We start from the raw sequence: 20614 nt of genomic DNA, 5'->3' as shown, positions 1-20614 counted from the left end.
AAAGGAAAGAAGTTTCCCCTCATATTCAGATGGAACCTCCCGTGCTTCAGTCTGTGCCTGTTGCCCCTCATCCTGTCGCTGGGCACCACTGAAAAGAATCTGGTCCATCCTCTTGACACCCATCCTGGAGGTATAGATAGACATTGATGAGATGCCCTCTCAGCTTCTCTTCTCCAGGCTGAACAGCCCCAGCTCTCTCAGTCTCTCCTCATAAGGAAGATGCTCCAGACCGCTCATCATCTTCATAGCCCTCCATTGGACTCCCTCCAGTAATTCCATGCCCTTCTTAAGCTGGGGAGCCCAGAACTGGACCCAGAACTCCAGATGTGGCCTCACCAGGGCAGAGCAGAGGGGGAGGAACAACCTCCTTTGACCTGCTGCTCACACTCCTCCTAATGCACCCCAGGTACCATTGGCCTCTTGGCCACAAGGGCACATTATTGATTAATGGTCAACCTGTTGTCCACCAGAACTCCCAGGTCCTTCTCTGCAGAGCTACTTTCAAGCTTTCTAGCTTTCTGCAACACATGGAAGGGAAGGTGAACAAACAAGTCCTGAAAGGATGCTCTGGGAAAGCCCAAACACCACCCTAGAGAGAGCTGAAGGGATGGAGACCCCTCCAAATGGGGTACTTAAACAGCATCCTTCAGGAAAGGCTCTTAAGGGACAAAGAAACAAGGCCCATCTTCTGAGCTTCATCCTCAAGCTGTAGGGACTCAACGTCGGAGCTCGGTGATGAAGTGGGTAAAACAGGTGCTGCATTAAGCACCCCCCAGCCCTGCGACCTGCTAAGGGGGAAAAGTGACACCCACTCCTTGCTTGCGATTGCTGCAGCATTTTGGGGAAAGGATGGTCTCTCCCCATGGGCACTTGCAGCCAGTTGAAGCTGCTTGTCTCTCCCAAAATGGGGATTTCTCTCCCAAAAATATATTCAGCAGGAGGAGGGTGGCCACTGGCAGGGCAGCAGTGGGAGAGAGGGACAGGCAGGGGAGCATCACCTGGAGGGGACATGGCATGGTGAGCTGTGGTGGTGGGAAACATGGGGCCATAATCCTCGTGTTTGCGGAGTGAGTCACTGGGCTGCTCTGCTGGACTCATCCGTGGTGTGAGATGGTGAAAGAAGCTGCTGAGAGTCACTTCAGTGTTTGAACAGGCAATGTGATGATGGGGCATCCACAACCTGCCCTCTTTCAGTTTAAAACTGTCTCCCCTTTTCCTGTGGTAACAGGCCCCGGTAAAAAGTCTGTCCCCATCTTTCTTATTGGCCCCTTTTAAGCACTGAAAGGCTGCAATAAGGTCTCCCTGGAGCCTTCTCTCCTCCAGGCTGAACACCCCAACCCTCTCAGCCTGATCTCCCAGCAGAGCTGTTCCAGCCTCAGGTCATTTCTGTGGCTCCTCTGGCCCCTCTCCAGAAGGTCCATGTGTGTCCTGTGCCGAGGACCCAGAGCTGGACCAGCACTGCAGGGGGGTCTCACCAGAGCAGAGCAGAGGGGCAGAATCACCTCCCTGACCTGCTGCCCACGCTCCTTGTGATGCAGCCCAGGACACAATTGGCTTCTGGGCTGCAAGTTCACATCACCGGCTCACGTCCAACCTTTCACCCACCAGTGTCCCCACATCCTTCTCCACAGGGCTGCTCTCCAGCCCTTCATCCCCAGACTGGGTTGATACCGGCGGCTGCCCCGACCCAGGTGCAGGACCTTACGCTTGCCCTTCTTGAACCTCATGAGGTTTGCATGAGCCCACTTCTTGAGCTTGTCCAGGTCCCTCTGGATGGCGATATGATATGATACATACAGATATGATATCCTACATACATATTCTATATGTAGGATACAGCTGTCTTTCCTTAAAATATACAGCCTACAGACACATAGCATCTATACCTAGAGAGAGCTGCATCAGGAGGATCTGTACCTAGAGAGATATAGGATCTATTATCTACCTACATCCCTATATCTAGGATATAGCGCTCTCTCTAGGATATACATTATGCAGAGAGAGCTATACAGAGAGGACCCACACGCAGAGGACCACCCAGGAGACACGAGGCGCTTCCAAACCCTTTTCTAAATAATGAGCAGAGCCTCACTCTCCAGCTGGAGCCCAGCTCCCTGGCAGGGCAATCACGCCTGACATCATCTCCAATTACTTATCAGCCAAGATGCAGCGCAGGCAGCTGCCTGCTCTGCCCTCTTGCCTTCTCCTGCTCGCTGCCTGCTCCCTTTCATCCCCCACAGCTGCACCAGCCGGCTGCTGGAAGAGCAAAACCACCACTTATCCCCCAAGATAATGTCGGGGGTAACAGGAACCACGAGCATCTTTCACGTGGCATGAAGCGCTCTCATCCCCTGGATGCTTTAAAGCCCGAGTGACAGGCAGGGGAGGCAGCTGCCGACTCAACCGTGTGAGTCACAGTTTCGGGTGCGTGGGCAGCGCTTTCCTTTTTTAAAGCACAGCCCCAGCTCAGCACGGGGAGCTCTCCTGTCTCGCCCCCGGGATGAAGTTTGGCTTCAAACCCTGCTCCCATGCCAGAGCAATGTCGCTTTGGTCTATCCAAAATGAAGGTGTTTAGCAGACCCCAGGGATGGGGGTATTTAAGCCCCCACCTCTGCCCACCCTGCTGCCCACCTACCATGACGGTGATGCCGTCCTTCTCCAGGGGGGTCTTGTCGTAGGTCACTTCGCACACTCGCACAACCGTGGTGGCACCGTATTTCTTCAGGTCCTGGAGAGGGAAGGAGAACAAGTGGGCTGAAAAAACCCTGCCAATGGCAGCCTAGTTAACCCCAACATATCCAAACCCTGCTACAACCACACTGCCCCCTATGGACCCTCAAACAGAACTGCAGCCCATCTCTGGACCCTTGAGCAAACCCCTCTGTGGTCCATACAGACTGGGAAGCACAAAGAAATGTCAAATCCAAGGGCACCAAAGCTGCGTGGCCACGGTAGGATTTTTACCCAGCATCTTCTTGGCTCCTTGGAGTTGCAAGCACCATAGAATCACAGATTCATAGAATGGTTTGGGTTGGAAGGGACCTTCAAAGCTCATCCAGTGCCACCCCTGCCATGAGCAGGGACATCTTCACCAGCTCAGGTTGCTCAGAGCCCCGTCCAGCCTGGCCTGGGATGTCTCCAGGGATGGTTCATCCACCACCTCTCTGGACAACGTGGGGCACCGTTTCACCACCATCATTGTAAAAATTTCTTCCTCGTGTTTAGCCTGAATCTCCCCTTTTAGTTTAAAACCATCACCCCTTGTCCTACTGCAACAGGCCCTGCTAAAAGGTCCATCCCCAGTGTGGCCCTTTATTTTTAAGCCCCGACGGCTGCACCAGCAGAGATTTTACACCCCAGGCAAAGAAACATCCCTGACACAGGTGCTAATCCCCCAAAAAGAGAAATTACTTGTGCCCTGTGAGGTTGTAGCTCCCGTTGCAGAAATGCACAGAGGTGGCTGGGGGGTTCATAGCAGACCCTGCCGACCACACTCAGCATCCTGAAGATTACTCAGGGGCTCCTTCTTGACCTCATTGCCGTATCCCATCATCACTCCAATGCGCTGCAGGCTTGGGTGTGGGATTTGGGCTGTTTCCAGCAAGGCTTATCGCCCGCCGCACAGATTGCCCCTGGATTATGTGCCGGCGTTACGGCCCCGCCGGGCACTGTGTGAGGTCGTCTCCTTCCGTGATCCATCTCCTTCCTTCCTCGTGTGCACTTTTCAGACCACGGCAAGACCCCTGCACACGAGACAGCTCAGCCAAAAATCCGCCAGAGGAAAGGCGAATTTTCCCTCTTTCCACTGTGCTGCCCCCATTGCCTTGTGTGCAGCATGCAGACTATAGGGTGGCCGTTCCCAAATCCCAATCACCCTCTTGCAGCTCTCACTTTTTATTTTCCGGTATGCACTGGGAGGGTTTCCTTGAGCTCAGAAGACACCTTTGGTGCCAGCACATCAGACCTCAAAGAGGTTTAGGTCTAAGGCCAAAAACTCTTTGCCAGGCTCACGCGCAGCCCCAGGTCCTCCCATGAATGCAGCATCATCCCCAAATCCCTCCTTTAAAGCACAACCTGCTTGTGCCAGCTCAACAGAACCTGTAGGATGATGCCTTTCCCCCAAGCACTGATAAGAAGAGCAAGTCACGGAATCACACAGAATCACAGAATCGACTGGGTTGGAAAAGACCTCAGAGATCATCGAGTCCAACCCTTGGTCCAACTCCAGTCCATTGACTAGATCATGGCACTAAGTGCCATGTCCAATCTCAGTTTAAAAACCTCCAGGGACGGCGAGTCCAGCACCTCCCTGGGCAGCCATTCCAATGCCTGACCACTCTCTCTGTAAAGAATTTCTTTCTAATCTCCAGCCTAAATTTCCCCTGGCAGAGTTGAAGCCCATGGCCCCTTGTCCTATTGCTAACTGCAATAGGACACCTTTCACCCCATACAATGGACATGCATCCATTAAATCCCCTCCTAACACCCAGGCAAGGCATTGTTGCTGGTCCACACAACACCAAGTCCTCCGGCTCCTTGTGCGTCACCCAACCCCCTGCAGGCATTGGAAAGACTCTGGGATATTTGGGATGAAAAGTCCTTGTTAAGGAGATGCAGGGGAGGTTGCATTGCTGCAAAGCTCCTTGATGTGATGTGCTGGTGGAGCTGGATGCAAGAGAAATTAGGCAATTCTGCTCCATCTCCACCACACTTGGGGTCCTCCAAAACATCCCATCCTGAAAAGCCAGCAGTGATTGGACCCATCGCCCTGGGATGCCACAGGGGGCTGTGGTACCAAAGGGGACGTTCTGCTGCCTCATCCTACACAGGACCGATCCCTGTTGCATCACAACACCAGCTTTTAGCCCCAAAATGTGCAGTTGGGCCGTGGTCTCCCCCTTCCAGCCTCCCCTCCTTACCTCCAAGAAGGTGTTGAGCGTGGCGTTGGTGGGGTTGTGCGTGATGAGGAACCTCATGTTTTTGTAGCAGACCTCCACTGGCGCGGGGCGGTTCATCCGGGCCATGGTGGGACGGGAGGAGTGAGGTGGTGCTGACGGCGAGGGGGGAAAAAAATCCAAGACAAGCGTGGCGTGGAGGGGGAAACAAAAGAAGCAACAACCCCTCTGTACTTAAAAAATAAAACAGGATTGAGAACTCAATATACAGACGTTGTGCAAATAATCCCAGCTCCTGGGTGCGCGCTGGCTTGCTTGACACACCGCGAGCCCTCCCAGGGAAAAAGCCAGAAGGGAAAACAAAATAATATTAATGATGATAATAATAATAATTAAAAAAAAAATAAAAATCCCTTTGCTGTAGTGTTGGCGTCCTCGGTGTGTGTGTGTGACGGCGAGCGGCTGCCGCCTCCGGTGCCGTGCGCTCCCTGGCACTCTAGAAAGGCCTCTGCATATGGGGGGTGGCGGTGGCGGGAGGGTGACCCCCGTCACGTTACCCCATCGGGGTATGTGGAGTACTTGGGGGTGGCACGGGGGGCCGGGAGGCTACGGGGCGGCGTCGGCGGCGTTGGGCAGCGGTCCCTCGCTCGGGCGATCCATGCACGGAAGCCTTGAATGGTTGAGTCGGAGGGTCGGGGTGCCGGGCGAGACGAGGCGAGGCGGGCGGGCGCTGCTTTAGGGGACGGGCTGCCGGGGGCTGCGGGGCTCAGAGCTGCTCCTCAGCACCTCCATAAATCCCAACGGAGAGCGAGGCTGTTGGGGAGAGAAAGGAAAAGGCGGTGGTGAGGGTGTTCTCCCTCCCCAGGCTGGCTCTGAGGAAAAGCCCCTGGCCGGGGCGGGGTAGGGAGGACACGGTGCCCGTGAATGCACCAGCACCCGCAGCATCACAGACTCAGAGAATGGTTGGGGTTGGAAGGGATCTCTGGAGATCATCCAGTCCAACCCACCTGCTAAAGCCGGGTCACCAGAGCAGATCACACAGGAAGGTGTCCAGGTGGGTTTGAATGTCTCCAGAGAAGGAGACTCCACAACCTCTCTGGGCAGCCTGGTCCAGGCTCTGGCACCTCAAAGGAAAGAAGTTTCTCCTCATGTTCAGATGGAACCTCCCGTGCTTCAGTCTGTGCCTGTTGCCCCTCATCCTGTCATTATGAACCACTGAAAGGAGTCTGGTCCATCCTCTTGACACCCACCCTTGAGATATTTACAAGTATAAATAAGCTCGCCATGACCTTAAGCATCCCGCATGAGCATCCTTGATCATGCTCATCTTTGCAGAAGGCAGCAGATTAGAAAGCAAGGCAGTATTTAAAGAATCACAGAATAGCTTTAGTTGGATGGGACCTTCAAAGCTCATCCAGTGCCACCCCTGCCATGAGCAGGGACATCTTCAGCAGCTCAGGTTGCTCAGAGCCCCGTCCAGCCTGGCCTGGGATGTCTCCAGGGATGGAGCATCCACCACCTCTCTGGCCAACCTGGGCCAGTGTTTTAAAAAAGAACTGAAAAATCTGAAATACTGTCTGAAAAGCTGCAATGGCACTGGGAAGTAGTGGGGGCAACACGCACTCCCCCCAGTGAAAGGGAAAAGCACATGAACAGGGAAGGAGCTTTGCTCTCACACCACCCAACACCAGCACCCAGCTGGTGTATTTAAGCACCACAAGCTCACCCCCCCCACACCCATCCCTTCCCCCCAGACCTCACCTTTGTGTCCCCAAAACGCATGGGGTGGCAGGGTGAATATTTCCAGCCTGAATGCCGCGTTCTGCCCGAAAACAGCCGCTGCTGCTCCTAATCAGCCACATGCTCCCAGCGCTGCCCGAGCAGCTCATGTCCACCAAATGCACATCTAATGCTCTTAGGCAACTAAGCCACCCACAAATGAGCTTTCTCGTGGCGCGGGGGGAGCAGAGGAGGGGGCCAGGGGCATTTTGCCAATGCTGGTGATGGATGTGTCCCCCTGATTGCTCAGCCGCATCCCCATCGCTGCCAGCGCATCGCTCTGCATAAAGCATCCCAACCTCACAGCATCTTTGCCTTCAAGGATGGCGATGGGAAGAATTAAAAATCAATTCCCGCTGTGGAAATGCCAAAACCCAGCAGAAGATGGGCCTGGGCGGGGCGGTGAGGGTGCTGCCAGCCCTGCTCAGGGAACCCATCGCATCCCCGGGTCATCACCTGCCAGACTCTTGTTTTGAAACTGGTGCCTTCCCTGGGTCAGCGGCTGCTTAGCGCCATGTGGTCAGAGCCTCAAAATAGACCATAAGCACATAAGTAACCCGAGCCGGGCCAGCATGCACCCCCTCGCCTCTCCTCCCGAGGCTCCAGAACCCAGAAACCTTCCCCTCTGGGTTGTTTTTACCCCGACGCAATGAGACAAAGTGGGAGCAGGGAGGTGTGCTGAGCACCGACCAGCTCATCACAGCGCCCGGGTGCTCACACCGGGCTGCTCCGTGGCTGAGCACCATTTACAACCCACTCCCTGGCTCCTGCTTCACCAGCAGTCCCCAGAAATGAAAAAATCAAATAGCAAAAAGTCAAACAGCAAAAGAGAAAAAAGGCCAGGGGGACACGGGGCTGTGCTCTCCTCAATGTGCCCAGTTTGGCTGCTAAAATAGTGAATTTCCCCACTGGCAGGGCACTGATTATTTATTATTGGCAGCATGTGCGAGCCCTGGCACTGCCTTGGTGCACTGTGCATCCCTGTGCCCACAGGTTTCCAGCTGGGATTTTTGGAAAGGAACTCAGAGGGGGCTACGAGCTGGAAAAGGGACAAAACTCAAAGAGATCTCGGTACTGAGCTCCTCTGCAGACCCTCTTATGTCCCTGTCCCTGAGTTGCCTCAAACCCCCTTGTCAATCACATCCCATCACTCCTGACTCTTTTTTCCTGTAAAATATCAGGTAGTGCTACCCTAGAGCCGTGAGGACATGGGACAAAACCAGCTCTGTGGTTTGTGACGGTGACTCGTGGTCAAACAGCACTGAGCTGGAAAGCTGATACTGCCCCAAATCACCCCCTTGCAAATCCAATTTCTCTGAAGCAAAGGACCCAAGGGCCTGCTGCTTTTCCTTTTAACACCTTTGGTTCTTGGCTCTTTCAGCTTCCACAGTGTTTAACAACGTCTTGCCTTCTGCCCCTTCAGCCTTGATGCACTACTGTGAGAGGTGTTTGCAGTGCACAAGGAAAAGCAGCAAAATATCACTTTTTCCCCACCCCAAACAACCTCATACCCCATTGCAATGGACCGCAGGGTTGTGTTACTAAAAACCACGTCTACATTTAATTGTGCCTTGGATTAAACCCACCCACTGAGCAACCCCATGGGACCGGGAGCTGCTGTGAGCACCAACCCCAGCATCACACACTGGGAGCGGTAACTTAGACTCAGAGAATCATTTTGGTAGGAAAAAATCCTCAGAACACCGAGTCCAACTGTTAAAGTAACTCTGGCCCTAGACCATGTCCCTAAGAACATCATCAACCTCATCTACTTGCTCCCCATCATTACCCAACACACGGTCCAAGCTCCATTGGTGCTCTGCATCCCATATAATATTTTATTCCTTTGGGTATTCTTGCTGCCAGTAACAGAGGTTCAGTGGGAATAGCCTGTGTATGAGAACAGCGAGTGCTCCCTTTCCACAAGGTCTCCTCTCCAGTGGAGGCATTATAAATATTTTGGCAATTGCACATCCTAGCAATTCAGCCCCGAAGCCCATAAATCCCTAATGGATATTCAATTGCAAATCATCCCCAGCTCTACAGGCTGCGATGTTGATCATCATATTAAACATGGCAGAAAAGATGTAGAAAAGGGTATTTCAGCTAATATTAAGAACCTGTCAAGTGAATAAATATCCTTCTGACTGGAGTACTACAGGGGATATGGATGAAGCATGTGTGGATGCAACCAGAAAGCCCTGGATGAGGATGCTCAGCACTGGCCTTTCAGGCTCTAACCCATTGGGATGAAGCCCAAGGAAGGAAATCCAGCACGGATGACTGGCAGAGCTGGGTATCCTGCTGTCACTGTCCCCCTGCCATGCCCAAGGCTGGGGAGGGATGGTTTTAAACTAAAAAAGGGGAGATTCAGGTTGGACATGAGGAAGAAATTTTTGACACTGAGAGTGGTGAGAGCCTGGCCCAGGTCGGCCAGAGAGGTGGTGGATGAACCATCCCTGGAGACATCCCAGGCCAAGCTGGATGGGGCTCTGAGCAACCTGATCTGGTGAAGATGTCCCTGCCCATGGCAAGGGGTTGGATTAGATGAGTTTGAATACCCCTTCCAACCCAAACTATTCTATGATTTGCCTTTGAATTTCCACAAGGCTAATATTACATGGTAGGCTGTTTCCATGAGAAGCACCCAAATAACACACACACTATGTGAGCCACAGTGATGTTCTTCACCATGATTGTGGAAGTTCCTCTGAATGCACTCTGGTGTGGCAAGAGGGCAAAAGAGGATCCTGCTCTGGGGGATGGGAACCACTGAGCCACCACCTCCCTGACTGCACCCCAAAGCACGGGGGAACATGGGATTCTCCTAATTATTCCTTTGCAATGCAGCAGCTCCATTACAGAATCACAGAATGGTTGGGGTTAGAAGGGACCTCTGGAGATCCAACTTCCCTGCTAAAGCAGGTCCATCCAGAGTAAATTGCACAGGAATGTGTCCAGGTGGGTTTGAATGTCTCCGGAGAAGGAGACTCCACAACCTCTCTGGGCAGCCTGTTCCAGGCTCTGGCACCTCAAAGGAAAGAAGTTTCTCCTCATATTCAGATGGAACCTCCTGTGCTTCAGTCTGTGCCCGTTGCCCCTCATCCTGTCGTTGGGCACCACTGAACAGAGTCTGGTCCATCCTCTTGACACCCACCCTGGAGATATTTATAAACATTGATGAGATCCCCTCTCAGCTTCTCTTCTCCAGCTGAACAGCCCCAGCTCTCAGTCTCTCATAAAGTTGCTCCAGACCCCCCATCATCTTTGCAGCCACTGGACTCCCTCCAGTAATTCCTTGCCCTTCTTACACTGGGGAGCCCAGAATTGGCCACAGGACTCCAGATGTGGCCTCACCAGGGCAGAGCAGAGGGGGAGAAACAACCTCCCTGACCTGCTGCTCACACTCCTCCTAATGCACCCCAGGTACCATTGGCCTCTTGGCCACAAGGGCACATTGTTGGCTCATGGTCAACCTGTTGTCCACCACAAGTTCCAGGTCCTTCTCTGCAGAGCTGCTTTCCAGCAGGTCCACCCCAACCTGGACTGGTGCCTGGGGTTGTTCCTCCCCAGGTGTAGGACCCGACACTTGCCCTTGTAGAATTATCGCACCCTTTGGCCTCAGCCATCCAGGGATGGACTTTGCGACATCAGGGATGGGGCGGCTCTTCCTCCCAGCACCTCCAGTCAAAATAAAGGCCAGGTCTTCCTTGCTGGGGCCAATGACAGGTCTTGGCTCAACCCATGAGCAGCTGCCAGACCTGACAGCTACACTGCTGGTACTCAGGACAGTAGGACGCAGCTGGTGAACTCAGCTTTTCCTGTGCACAGCAAAGGAAAAGGAAGCTCTGCAGAGCCAAATTGTTGCTCCATGGGGGCTTTAGCAGCGGGACTCAGAACAAAGGCTCTTACTCACCCAAACAATATGTATCTCACCCGTATATAAATATAGCTATCTCCCGAGTGAGCACATCTCCCGTTCAAAGTTCACCTTCAGAAAAATCTAAAAACACACTCATCTGTGTTACATTTGTTTGACCTCTCTCCTGGTTTCAGCCCACGTAGCAAGACACCGACTGACCCTTTCCCTTCATGGCCGAAAAAGTCCTCATCCTGCTTCTAATCCCACCTCCACGACGAGCATTTCCATCACCTTGATGAAAACCACGAGTTCCTGAGGAGTCACAGTTATTTCCATGTAGGAGTTTTGTGCACATCTACCAGTTCTGTGTGTGACCACAGCAAGCAGGTCTATGGGGCCTGGTCACACACAAGGACACCTACCACCACCAGCACCACCAGCACCACCACTGCCACCACCTTCACTTAGGGAGACGAAGCTGGTGAGGGGTCTGGAGCACAAGTCTTATGAGGAGCAGCTGAAGGACCTGGGGGGGTCAGCCTGGAGAACAGGAGCTGAGGGGAGACCTTCTGATCTCTGAACTGCCTGAAAGGAGCTTGGAGCATGGAGGGGATTGGTCTCTTCTACCAAGTAACAAGTGATAAGACCAGAGGAAATGGCCTCAAGTTGTGCCAGGGGAGGTTTAGATTGGATATTAGGAAAAAATCCTTCATGGAAAGTATTGTCAGGCACTGGAACTGGCTGCCAAGGGCAGTGGTGGAGTCACCATCCCTGGAGGAGTTTAAAAGGCATTTAGACGAGGTTCTTAGGGACATGGTTTAGTGCCAGAGTCAGGTTATGGTTGGACTCCATTATCCTGAGGGTCTCTTCCAACCAAACTGATTCTACGACTCTATGATTCACCAGAACGAGCAGCACCACCACTGCAACCATGACAAGCAGCACAACCATTGCCGCCACCACCACCAGCACAAGCAGCACCCTGCTGCCACCAGCATCACCATCAACACTGTCACCACCACCAGCATGAGCAACACCATCACCAGCAACACCACCACTGCCACCACCACTAGTAGTAAAACCATTGCCACCAGCACCACCACCAGGGAGCAGAGGTCCCTAGAGGCACAGACCCACGGCGCCGTCCCCAGCCCACGACCACAGCCGGGGTCCAGCCAGAGGAAAGCCAACACACCAAGACTTCCTCCGGCCGCATCCGCGCGGAAGGAAACAGGAAAGATCCGGGAGGAGAGCGACGGAAACAAAACACCCTGCAGGAGCTGGTGTCTGGGGACAGAGGTCTAAGCGGCCACTGGCACATCCTGCTCCAGGTGCAGGGTGGAAGGAGCAGATGAGGATGTCCTGGGAAAACACCGTGGGGAGGCTGAGGGGCATCTGCCACCAGGGACAGAGCAGTACCCAGCACCACCTACGAGGATGCGCTGCGGGGTTTTTCCTCTGCAGGGTTATTTTTCTATTCTGCTTCTTTTGCCACAGGGGATGTTTTTGGAACAAAACAGCGAGAAGGGTTAAAATCGCACAGGTGCAAAGGCAGAGCGATGGGGAGCTCTCGGCAGCCCAGCGAAACGCACCTGCAAGAGAAACCAGTTCAAGCAACTTCCTCCACATCATTTTTGCTGCGTGGTAAACACTGGCTCACATGTAAATTCAAGGAAAATTGCTGTATGCCTCCTGATTTTATAGCCCTGGTCAGATTTAAGGAGTTTGGTGGTTAGGCAGTGAAGAAACAAGCCGGCATGATGTTGGCATGGAGATTCACAAGCAGGAGGCACTTGGGAGACTGGGAAAGAAGAAGAAATGGGGATCATGAGGCAGCGAGCCAGACAGATAACAAAGAGCAGAATCTTCCGAGTGCTGTGTAAGCTGGGAATGCACCAGACATCCCCGTAAACACGATCAACCTCTTTTATCTTTTATTCGCACCTTTTTTCTTTGAAGAAAGGCTGAGGTGCAGCGTGGAAAGTGCCTAAAACAGCCCTTTGGGAGTTGTTTTTCTGGCTTTGGAGCTGGCCCTCAATCCTGACGCAATGTGGACCCCATGTCGGTGATGGCCATGGGTCTCCCATCACATGCGTGTGGGGCAGCACAAGATGCTCCAGCCATCCCTCGAGGGACCCTTTAGCTGTGATTTTGGGTTTTATCCCCACATGCAACCCCTCCCAAGCAGCCTGAATTTGGAACTTCTTTGCACTGTAGGACATTTAGCTGCTAGGAAAAGCTCATCAAAAAAAAAACATGACAAGGTATCAAATGTTCAGCACTGGGGGGAAAAAAGACCCTCCCCAATCAAACGCAGCCCCCTGCCCATCCTTCCCACCCGTCCCCAGCAGCAGATGATCACGGGCAGCCGATGGCAGCCCCGCTTGCAGCCAGATCTCAGTTATATGACCCGGGATATCCCCTCTGCTGCCTTCCCCCAGCAGCTCTAAGGAGCTCACAGCATCCGCGCCAATGTCAGAGGGTTTTCCTGGCTGGGATTTGAAGGGAAAGGAGGAAAAAAAAATAAGAGGGCGGTGGAAAAGAGGCAAACTCCATAGGGCAAAGTAATAGGATGGTTTGGGATGGCTGTCTCGCAAATCTGCAGAGGGTGCGCCTTTGAGGGGCTTTTTTGGGGTAGGGTGAAAGGCTCGGGCTCCCCATGCGCCAGCACTCAATGCAGAGGGAAGTCAGGCACCCCAAATATGGGGGGTCAGCTCCCTCCCCATCCTTCATGGATTTCTTTTGTTGAGAGGAATAAGGAAAAAAAAAAAGCAATTCTGCCTCTGATGGGGCATTTCCAGGCTTCTCCCTGCCCAAGAGCATCCTTGGAAAGAAATAAATCCCCAGGTAGCATCCTTGCCCCAAAACACACGTAGGGAGTGAGTCAAACCCAGTGGTCCCCCCCAAGAGAACTGCCACCACCACATGCTGCTCCCACCCCAAATCTCCAGCGTGGCTGAACATCTGTTTGTCTTTTCTTGTGGTTTCTCAAAGCATTTTGAGTGAATTTAATACTTGTGGCAAGTGCCTGAATGGCAAAACATGGGAGGGAGAGTGATGCCTCTTATGGGGTAACCATCAGGACCCCTCCAGGAAGGGCACGGAGGGGTTGTCATGACCTCTCCTTCAAAGCAGAGCTTGAGCCCATGTTGGAGATCCTATTTTTGGGAGAGGTGCAGCCCACGTTTAGTTTTTCCACTGCCCCAGCCACCGGTGTTTTGGCCCCTGGCCTTCAACCGTCCCATTTTCTACTGGACCTGAACTTTGCTATTTGGCATGTCCCTGCTCAGTGGTGGCCACCTGATGCAAAGATGTCCCTATGTCACCTGGTCCTACCTCCTCATCAAGCCAACGGCAGCCCTGACCAAAGGCCACCGGCAGCCCTTTTTGTGTCATCAGCGTGTCTTGCACAACGCCCAGCGCCAAGTGGCCGCAGTGGCTTTGATGGGACATTTGTTGATGAAGAAGGGGGCTCCAGGGGACTCAATCTACCCAACAGGTGGATATCGACCTGTAGATGGTGTTGAAATAGTGCTCCATGACATGCTGGGGACGGCAACAGGGAAGACAAGAAAAAATGCTCTGCCTGCGATGAGCCTCATAGAATCATTTTGGTTGGAAGAGACCCTCAAGATCATCGAGTTCAACCATAACCTAACTCTAGCACTGAACCATGTCCATAAGAACCTTGTCTATGTGCCTTTTAAACACCTACAGGGATGGTGACTCCACCACTTCCCTGAGCAGCCTGTTCCACTGCTCCCATGGAAAGGTTGTCTCTGGTGGCATCAAGCTATAGGCAGCATTGACCAGAGAAGCCAAGCTCTGAATAACGACAGCTCTTCCGAGTCAATGGCACCAGGCTGAGATGGGGTTGGTGGGTTCTTGAGCTTCCTCTACCATCCAGACCCTGGGCTCTCAGGGGTTGTCCTCCCAAACCATTTCACCCTCGCTCCCCAGTATTGCATCTACACATTTTACCCCATGGAGACAGGGTCACGTCTATCGTGACAGGCTGCTGGGGGGTGGAAACACCACCATCCCTCTCCCTCGCGGTGAGCACTGAAGCACTTTTGAAGGCAGCCACCAGCCCATGGGGACAGTGCTGCATGGAAAACCTTGGGATGGCTCCTCCTTGTCCTCACCAGCCCTGACCGCGGTCACCTCCCAGCAGAAACCCTGTCTTGAAACAGCCCTTCCAAGGCTGTCCCCTTTCCAGCAGGATGGGATAGAGACGCTGCACGCAGGTAATACATGCCACCCCACCCAGGGCTACTAATAATATGGAGAGAAGCTGCGGGAAACATGATGTGTGTCAGTCAGGATAATGAAAAGTCGTGGAGCAAGCAAAAGGAGAGGGAAAAACACCCTGCTCCTGCATGGGATGCTGCAAGGTCCAATGGTGTCCAGGCAGTCTGCAGACCCCTGCACGCCCAGCTCCTGGCTCATCCCACCCAGTCCCAGTCCTGCTGAGAAGGTTTTCCCTGCAAACCTCTTCCAGAAGCCTCCTTACCTCCAGCAAAAAGCCACGGCACAGCTCCCTGGTTGCCGTGGGACCACTGCTCTGCGAAGGCGACACATCGACAAAGCTCCAAGGACAAAGGCGGGCACCTCTGAGCTGCCAGTTTTGGATGCACAACTATGGGAAAGGCTTGATCTTGTACCTTCTCCTACCCCCATGCACCCGGCCACCACCAGCAACAGGGACAAAATCCTTTGGTCTGAGCCGCTGCTGCTCTTGCGCAAAAGCTGTGTCGAGGGACACTGTGTCACCAGGCGCCGAGGTGTCCCCTGCCTGCAAGAGCTTGCAGAGCAAATAAAGGTGGTTTTCTTTCAAATAAAAGATCAAAGGGAATGAAATGCCGAAAGTCGCAGCTGTTCTTGCTGGTGGGATGTCGGTGCCTCCACTCGCTGTGCAGAGCCCACCTGGTGTGTAAAGCGTTGCCCCTTGTCCTCAGCCCAATTCACACTTTGTCAATATGGGAGATGGGAGGCCAAAGTGGGAGGAGGAGAAGGGAGGAACGAGCATTGCTTTGGAGGAAGGACATTAGACCAGTGCAGAGCTCGGGCTGCTCAGAGTCTGCAAACTGGGGAGCTCCTGAAACTCAAAGTCCCCTGGAAGTGCATCTTGCATGGAAATAAAAAGCAGAGAATGTGTCTGTGGCTCTTCCTCTGGGTTGGTAATCAGTGGCCATCAGGGACTTGGAGAAATGGGTTTGATGGATGGGCTATTTGATGGATAAGGAATTGGCTGGATGGCAATCACATCTGAAGACCTGCAGTCAATAGCTCAACGTCTAAATGGAGATCAGTAACAAGCAGTGTCGATCAGGGGTTCATACTGGGACTCGTACTTCAATATGGCCTTCAATGTCTTTATTAATGACACAGACAGCGGGATCAAGTGCACCCTCAGGAAATTTGCAGATGACAACAAACTCAGTGGTGCAGCTGATAAGCTTGAAGGTATCACGGTATCACGAATGGACTGAGAGCAGCCCTGTGGAGAAAGACTTGGGGGTAGTGTTGGATGAAAAATGGGACCTGACCCAGCAACATATGCTTGTAGCCCAGAAAGCCAACCGTACTCTGGGCTGCATCAAAAGGAGCAGGTCATCTACTCTGCTCTCATGAGTACTGTGGGGTTCCCAGCACAATAAAAACCCACGGACCTGTTAGAGCGGGTCCAGAGTGGCCACAAAAATGATCCGAGGGCTGATCAGACAGGTTGAGAGAGTTGGGCTTGTTCAGCCTGGAGAACAGAAGGCTCTGGGGAGACCTTATTGCAGCCTTTCATTATATAAAGGGAGCCTGTAAGAAAGACTTTTTACCAGGGCCTGTAGAACAAGAAGCAATGGTTTTAAATTGAAAGAAGGTATGTTTAGACATAAGGAAGAAATTTGTTATGAAGAGAGTGGTGAGACACTGGAACAAGGTTGCCCAGAGAAGCTGTGGAAGCCCCATCCCTGCTCCAGCTCAGGCTGGACAGGGTTCTGAGCAACCTGATCTAGTGAAAGATGTTTCTCCTCACAGCAAAGGAGTTGGACTAGATGGTCTTTAAAGGTCCTTTCCATTCCACACCATTCTCTGATTCTATGACTGCCCGAAGGCCAGAGTGGCCAGGTGGCACCATGGACCTTCCCCTGGGTTCTTCATGTTGGCTTCCACCAGCTCCCAGTTTGCCTCTTCACCGAGTGGGGTCCAAACTGGATTTGAGATTAACCAAGGGACTGAAAAACCTTGCTGGAACAGAACTCTCTGAGCATTAGGGAAATGGGGTGAAAACTCCTTAGACCGGAGTCGTACAACGCTGCAGCTTAGGACATGGTCTTAGGCTGCAAAAATGGGTTCCTTCGTTACAGTCAGGCCGGTTTCCCTCCAGGCTATGAACCATAAGCAGAAAACAGGTTACCAGCACTATAGATGAGCATGTTTTAAACCACATCCTCACTTGCAACGCAGTGATGCTCTGGCACGCCAAGGCTGCTCCCGGCCACTGTTTGAGGCAAAACTGGCTAAAAAAGGAACTGATGGCAAACTACAGAGATCCTGGTGCTTCTTGTCCCTTAAATGAACTGTCTTTTGAATACATGAGATGAATAGACATCTAATCATATGCCTCTTATTCACAGGAGGGATTTCTAGCAGCAGCTTTCTAGAAGCCAGCAGCAAACACTCTAAATGTCTCAGAAACTGCAACAATTTGCATGAGCAAAAAACTACTCCAAATAGGAGATGTCAGAGATGCTGCTACACGGTCCTCTCCCCATCCCGGCAAGGAAAACAAGGAGGAGGTTGTGCAGCAAAATTCAACTGGCCACGATGGAGAGTACTGAAGGAGAAGGAGCGTGTCCTCAGGGGAATGGCAGAAAGAGAAGAAAAAATGAGATTAAAGGTTTACACGCAGGAATCCTATCACATGTCGCTGCCAAGCATCATGTGAACACCGCAACAAGCGGCAATGCCACGTCCCACCAGAATGGTACACCCAGGAAAAACAAATAAAACAGCCGGACATTGCACCCCCAAAGCACCTTTCTGGACAACGTGGACGTGAAATAGTCATTGCATGGCGCTTTTTGGGTCAGAGGAACCCGCAGACAGCAACGCTGTGCTTCTCCTCCCCGAAACACCGACAGGTTTGCAAGAGAGTGTCTGACTGCTCGACGCTTACTCATGAGCACACTTGGGCTTTGACTTTCTTTCATCAGGGTATTTGCATAAAACCAGCGTTGCCTTTAGAGAAATGCAAATTCCCTACAGAAAGGGAAGCGTTTGAATGCGCTGGCTGCTCAGACGCGCCGGGCAGGGAAGCGACGCTTTTATCACTTGAAAATTAAATAAAGGCTGAGATGTGAAGCCTCCCCAGCCTGCTCGGCAGGAAAACTTCCCCAGCTCCTACGGCCGGATCCAGCAGGGATGGGACAGGCAGGACGCGACGTTTCATCCCTGCTTTGCACATCCTCCCCAGCCCCAGGGGTAAGCTTTAATGGCCTGGAGACACGCAAGCTGCTCCGCGCTGCTCCGCTCCCGGATGGTTTCAGAGGCGTTTTGACACCCCGGCGTGGGTGGCATTTCCTGGCCACCCTTGCTGTGCTGGAGCAGGCTCTAACCAAGCTGCAAGCAAATGAGTTTCCCTGGATAAATCAAGCTGCAACCCCATGTTCAGCATTTATGATGAAGCCAACAGGCAGCTATTGATAATAGTAAATGTTTTTGGAGGTGCACATGGCTCTGACTCTCAGCACAAGGAAAGGCAAAGGAGGTGAATGAAAAAGTAACCCCAATAACAAACAAAAAGCCAAAGCTGCTTTGCGGGGGAAAGGCTCTTCATATAAAACCTGAGGGAGAGGCAAACCCAGGGAGCCTCATCCCGGTGATGGTCCAACCACAGAACTGGGGTTGGAAGGGACCTCTGGAGATCATCCAGTCCAACTCACCTGCTAAAGCAGGTTCACCAGAGCAGATCACACAGGAATGTGTCCAGGTGGGTTTGAATGTCTCCAGAGAAGGAGACTCCACAACCTCTCTGGGCAGCCTGGTCCAGGCTCTGGCACCCATCCCACTGGAAGCTCCTGGAGACCGAGCTCTGCAAAGCCGGTGGGACCAGCCCTGCCTCACCATGGGGCATTGCTGCTGGAAGCAAGAGCACAGGGCAGCATTCCCTCAACATCACCAGCTGCATGGGCCACAAGCAAAATGGGACTGTGCCTGGATGTCTGCCCCACCACCATCCTTTGTCCCCTCCGGCCCCACTGTGCTCACCAGGTACCACTGATCCCTTACCTGGACTCCTTGCTCAGTGGCACTGGGTGCTAATCACAGAATCATAGAATAGTTTGGGTTGGAAGGGACCTTCAAAGCTCATCCAGTGCCACTCCTGCCATGAGCAGGGACATCTTCACCAGCTCAGGTTGCTCAGAGCCCCGTCCAGCCTGGCCTGGGATGTCTCCAGGGATGGTTCATCCACCACCTCTCTGGGCAACCTGGCCCAGGCTCTCACCACCCTCACTGTAAAAAATTTCTTCCTCATGTCCATCCTGAATCTCCCCTCCTTTAGTTTAAAACCATCACCCCTTGTCCTATCACAACAGGCCCTGCCAAAAAGTCTGTCCACACATATGAGGGACACATAAAGGCTCTATAGGAGAGCTGTGGGACCTATCTTGTGTGTTCCTGGTCTGCTGGAAACAGAGGTTGTCAGGAATGACTCGGCTGACCGGGTTAAATTCTTGCTTTGAGATGCGGCCAGAGGAGGCCAGGGTGGTCCCAGCCTCCCCGCTCCCAGGGGCACACGAGCTCGTTTCAGCCTGGGAGGGAGGCAGCCAGCCATTCCCAACCCCGACCGTCACAGCTGCACCCTGGGGAGGGATTTTCTCCATCTCCTTTTTCATGCCGCTCCTAAAGAGCCGGGCTGCAGCAAACAGAAAACGCAGCATCGAGGAAAATCGGCAGAGACCTTGCAGAACTGCAGAAACACCCAGCGCTGACTCAGTGGTGGATCAATTCCCCCATTATAAGCTCCTGCTGTATGGAGAAGCAGCTAAATGAGGGCATTCCTATTAATATACCTGGCTCCACGCTGAAATTTGTACTATTTTAACTATAGAAAAAAACACACTACAGCACCCTACAGGAGCGGTGCACAGAGTACACACAGCAGCCAGCACAAAGGATGCTTTGCCATTTTACAAATAATTTAAATTTGGCATTGCACATGACAACTGACGGCAAAACCAGCCCAGGGATGGGCTGTCCCACCGCTGTTCAGCCTGAGGGAGCAGAGAGATGTCCCCAAGCATGTCTCCTCCAGCCACTGTCCCTGGCTTGGGCTCAGTCCTTTCAGCCCAAGGACACTGAGATGTCAATGGCTACTTCGGAGAAGGCACCCAGGAACTGATCCCATCTTGGGTGGGAATTATATATAACTTAAAAAAAGGTTGATTTTCATCTAGATCCATTCCCACCCCATCTCCCTGCAAACAGGCAGCTGTACTGGGACGGCACATGGACAGGGACGGGCAGCCAAGGGCTGCTAAATGAACGCTGTAATTAAACGCCGAGCTACGGTGCGAAACTCCCCCGCCGCACATTCCCAGGAGGGAATTTCCCCTGTCAATTTTCTTTTATCAGCTGGTCGATAAAACACTTCCCACCTCGTTCCCACATCTACCGTAAGCGTCGTTTGTTAAACAGATGGAGAACATCCTCCCCACTGTCATTAGCTGGCCCTGGGCTGGCATTTACTAGAAACACAGCAGGACTTCCCCTGAGCTCCAGTTGATGGTGGCATCTGAAGGACTTTGGGGACTGGAAAGACCGACTGACCTCTCCTGTGAAGCTGGATGCACAGACTCTCCAGCTGAACCTCCAGGAGCCTATAGAACAGTGGTGAGCTGGATTTGGATGGATGAACCCATGAAGCCTTCATCTAACTCGACCGCAAAGGAGGACCTGCCCCAAATCTACTCACAGGTGACCAGTACAGCACACGAATCTTCCGCTGGGGTAAGAATACGAGATTTTGGTTAATGCCGAGGATTAACTCTGAGCTCGCCCGCTTTGCCAGCACAACTGC

At 52.7% G+C, this 20614-nt stretch overlaps 1 protein-coding gene across 1 annotated transcript in view; it reads right to left on the bottom strand.

The window, feature by feature from the left end:
• PTP4A3 (protein tyrosine phosphatase 4A3) overlaps nucleotides 1–20614 on the bottom strand; it is a 49923-nt gene that overhangs the window by 7199 nt on the left and 22110 nt on the right. Inside the window, exons 2-3 of the mRNA XM_082044860.1 lie at nucleotides 4920–5708; nucleotides 2636–2728 (exon numbers count right to left, since the gene is read on the bottom strand). Coding sequence (XP_081900986.1) covers nucleotides 2636–2728; nucleotides 4920–5024 — 198 coding nt within the window. The 5' untranslated portion in view covers nucleotides 5025–5708. The remainder of the gene's footprint in view (nucleotides 1–2635; nucleotides 2729–4919; nucleotides 5709–20614) is intronic.

This window comes from Streptopelia decaocto (assembly GCF_964273445.1).
Source record: "Streptopelia decaocto genome assembly, chromosome: 2".
NCBI classification, from domain to species: domain Eukaryota; kingdom Metazoa; phylum Chordata; class Aves; order Columbiformes; family Columbidae; genus Streptopelia; species Streptopelia decaocto.
Note: the sequence above shows the minus strand (reverse complement) of the source record. Positions and strands in the feature narration are given on the sequence as shown.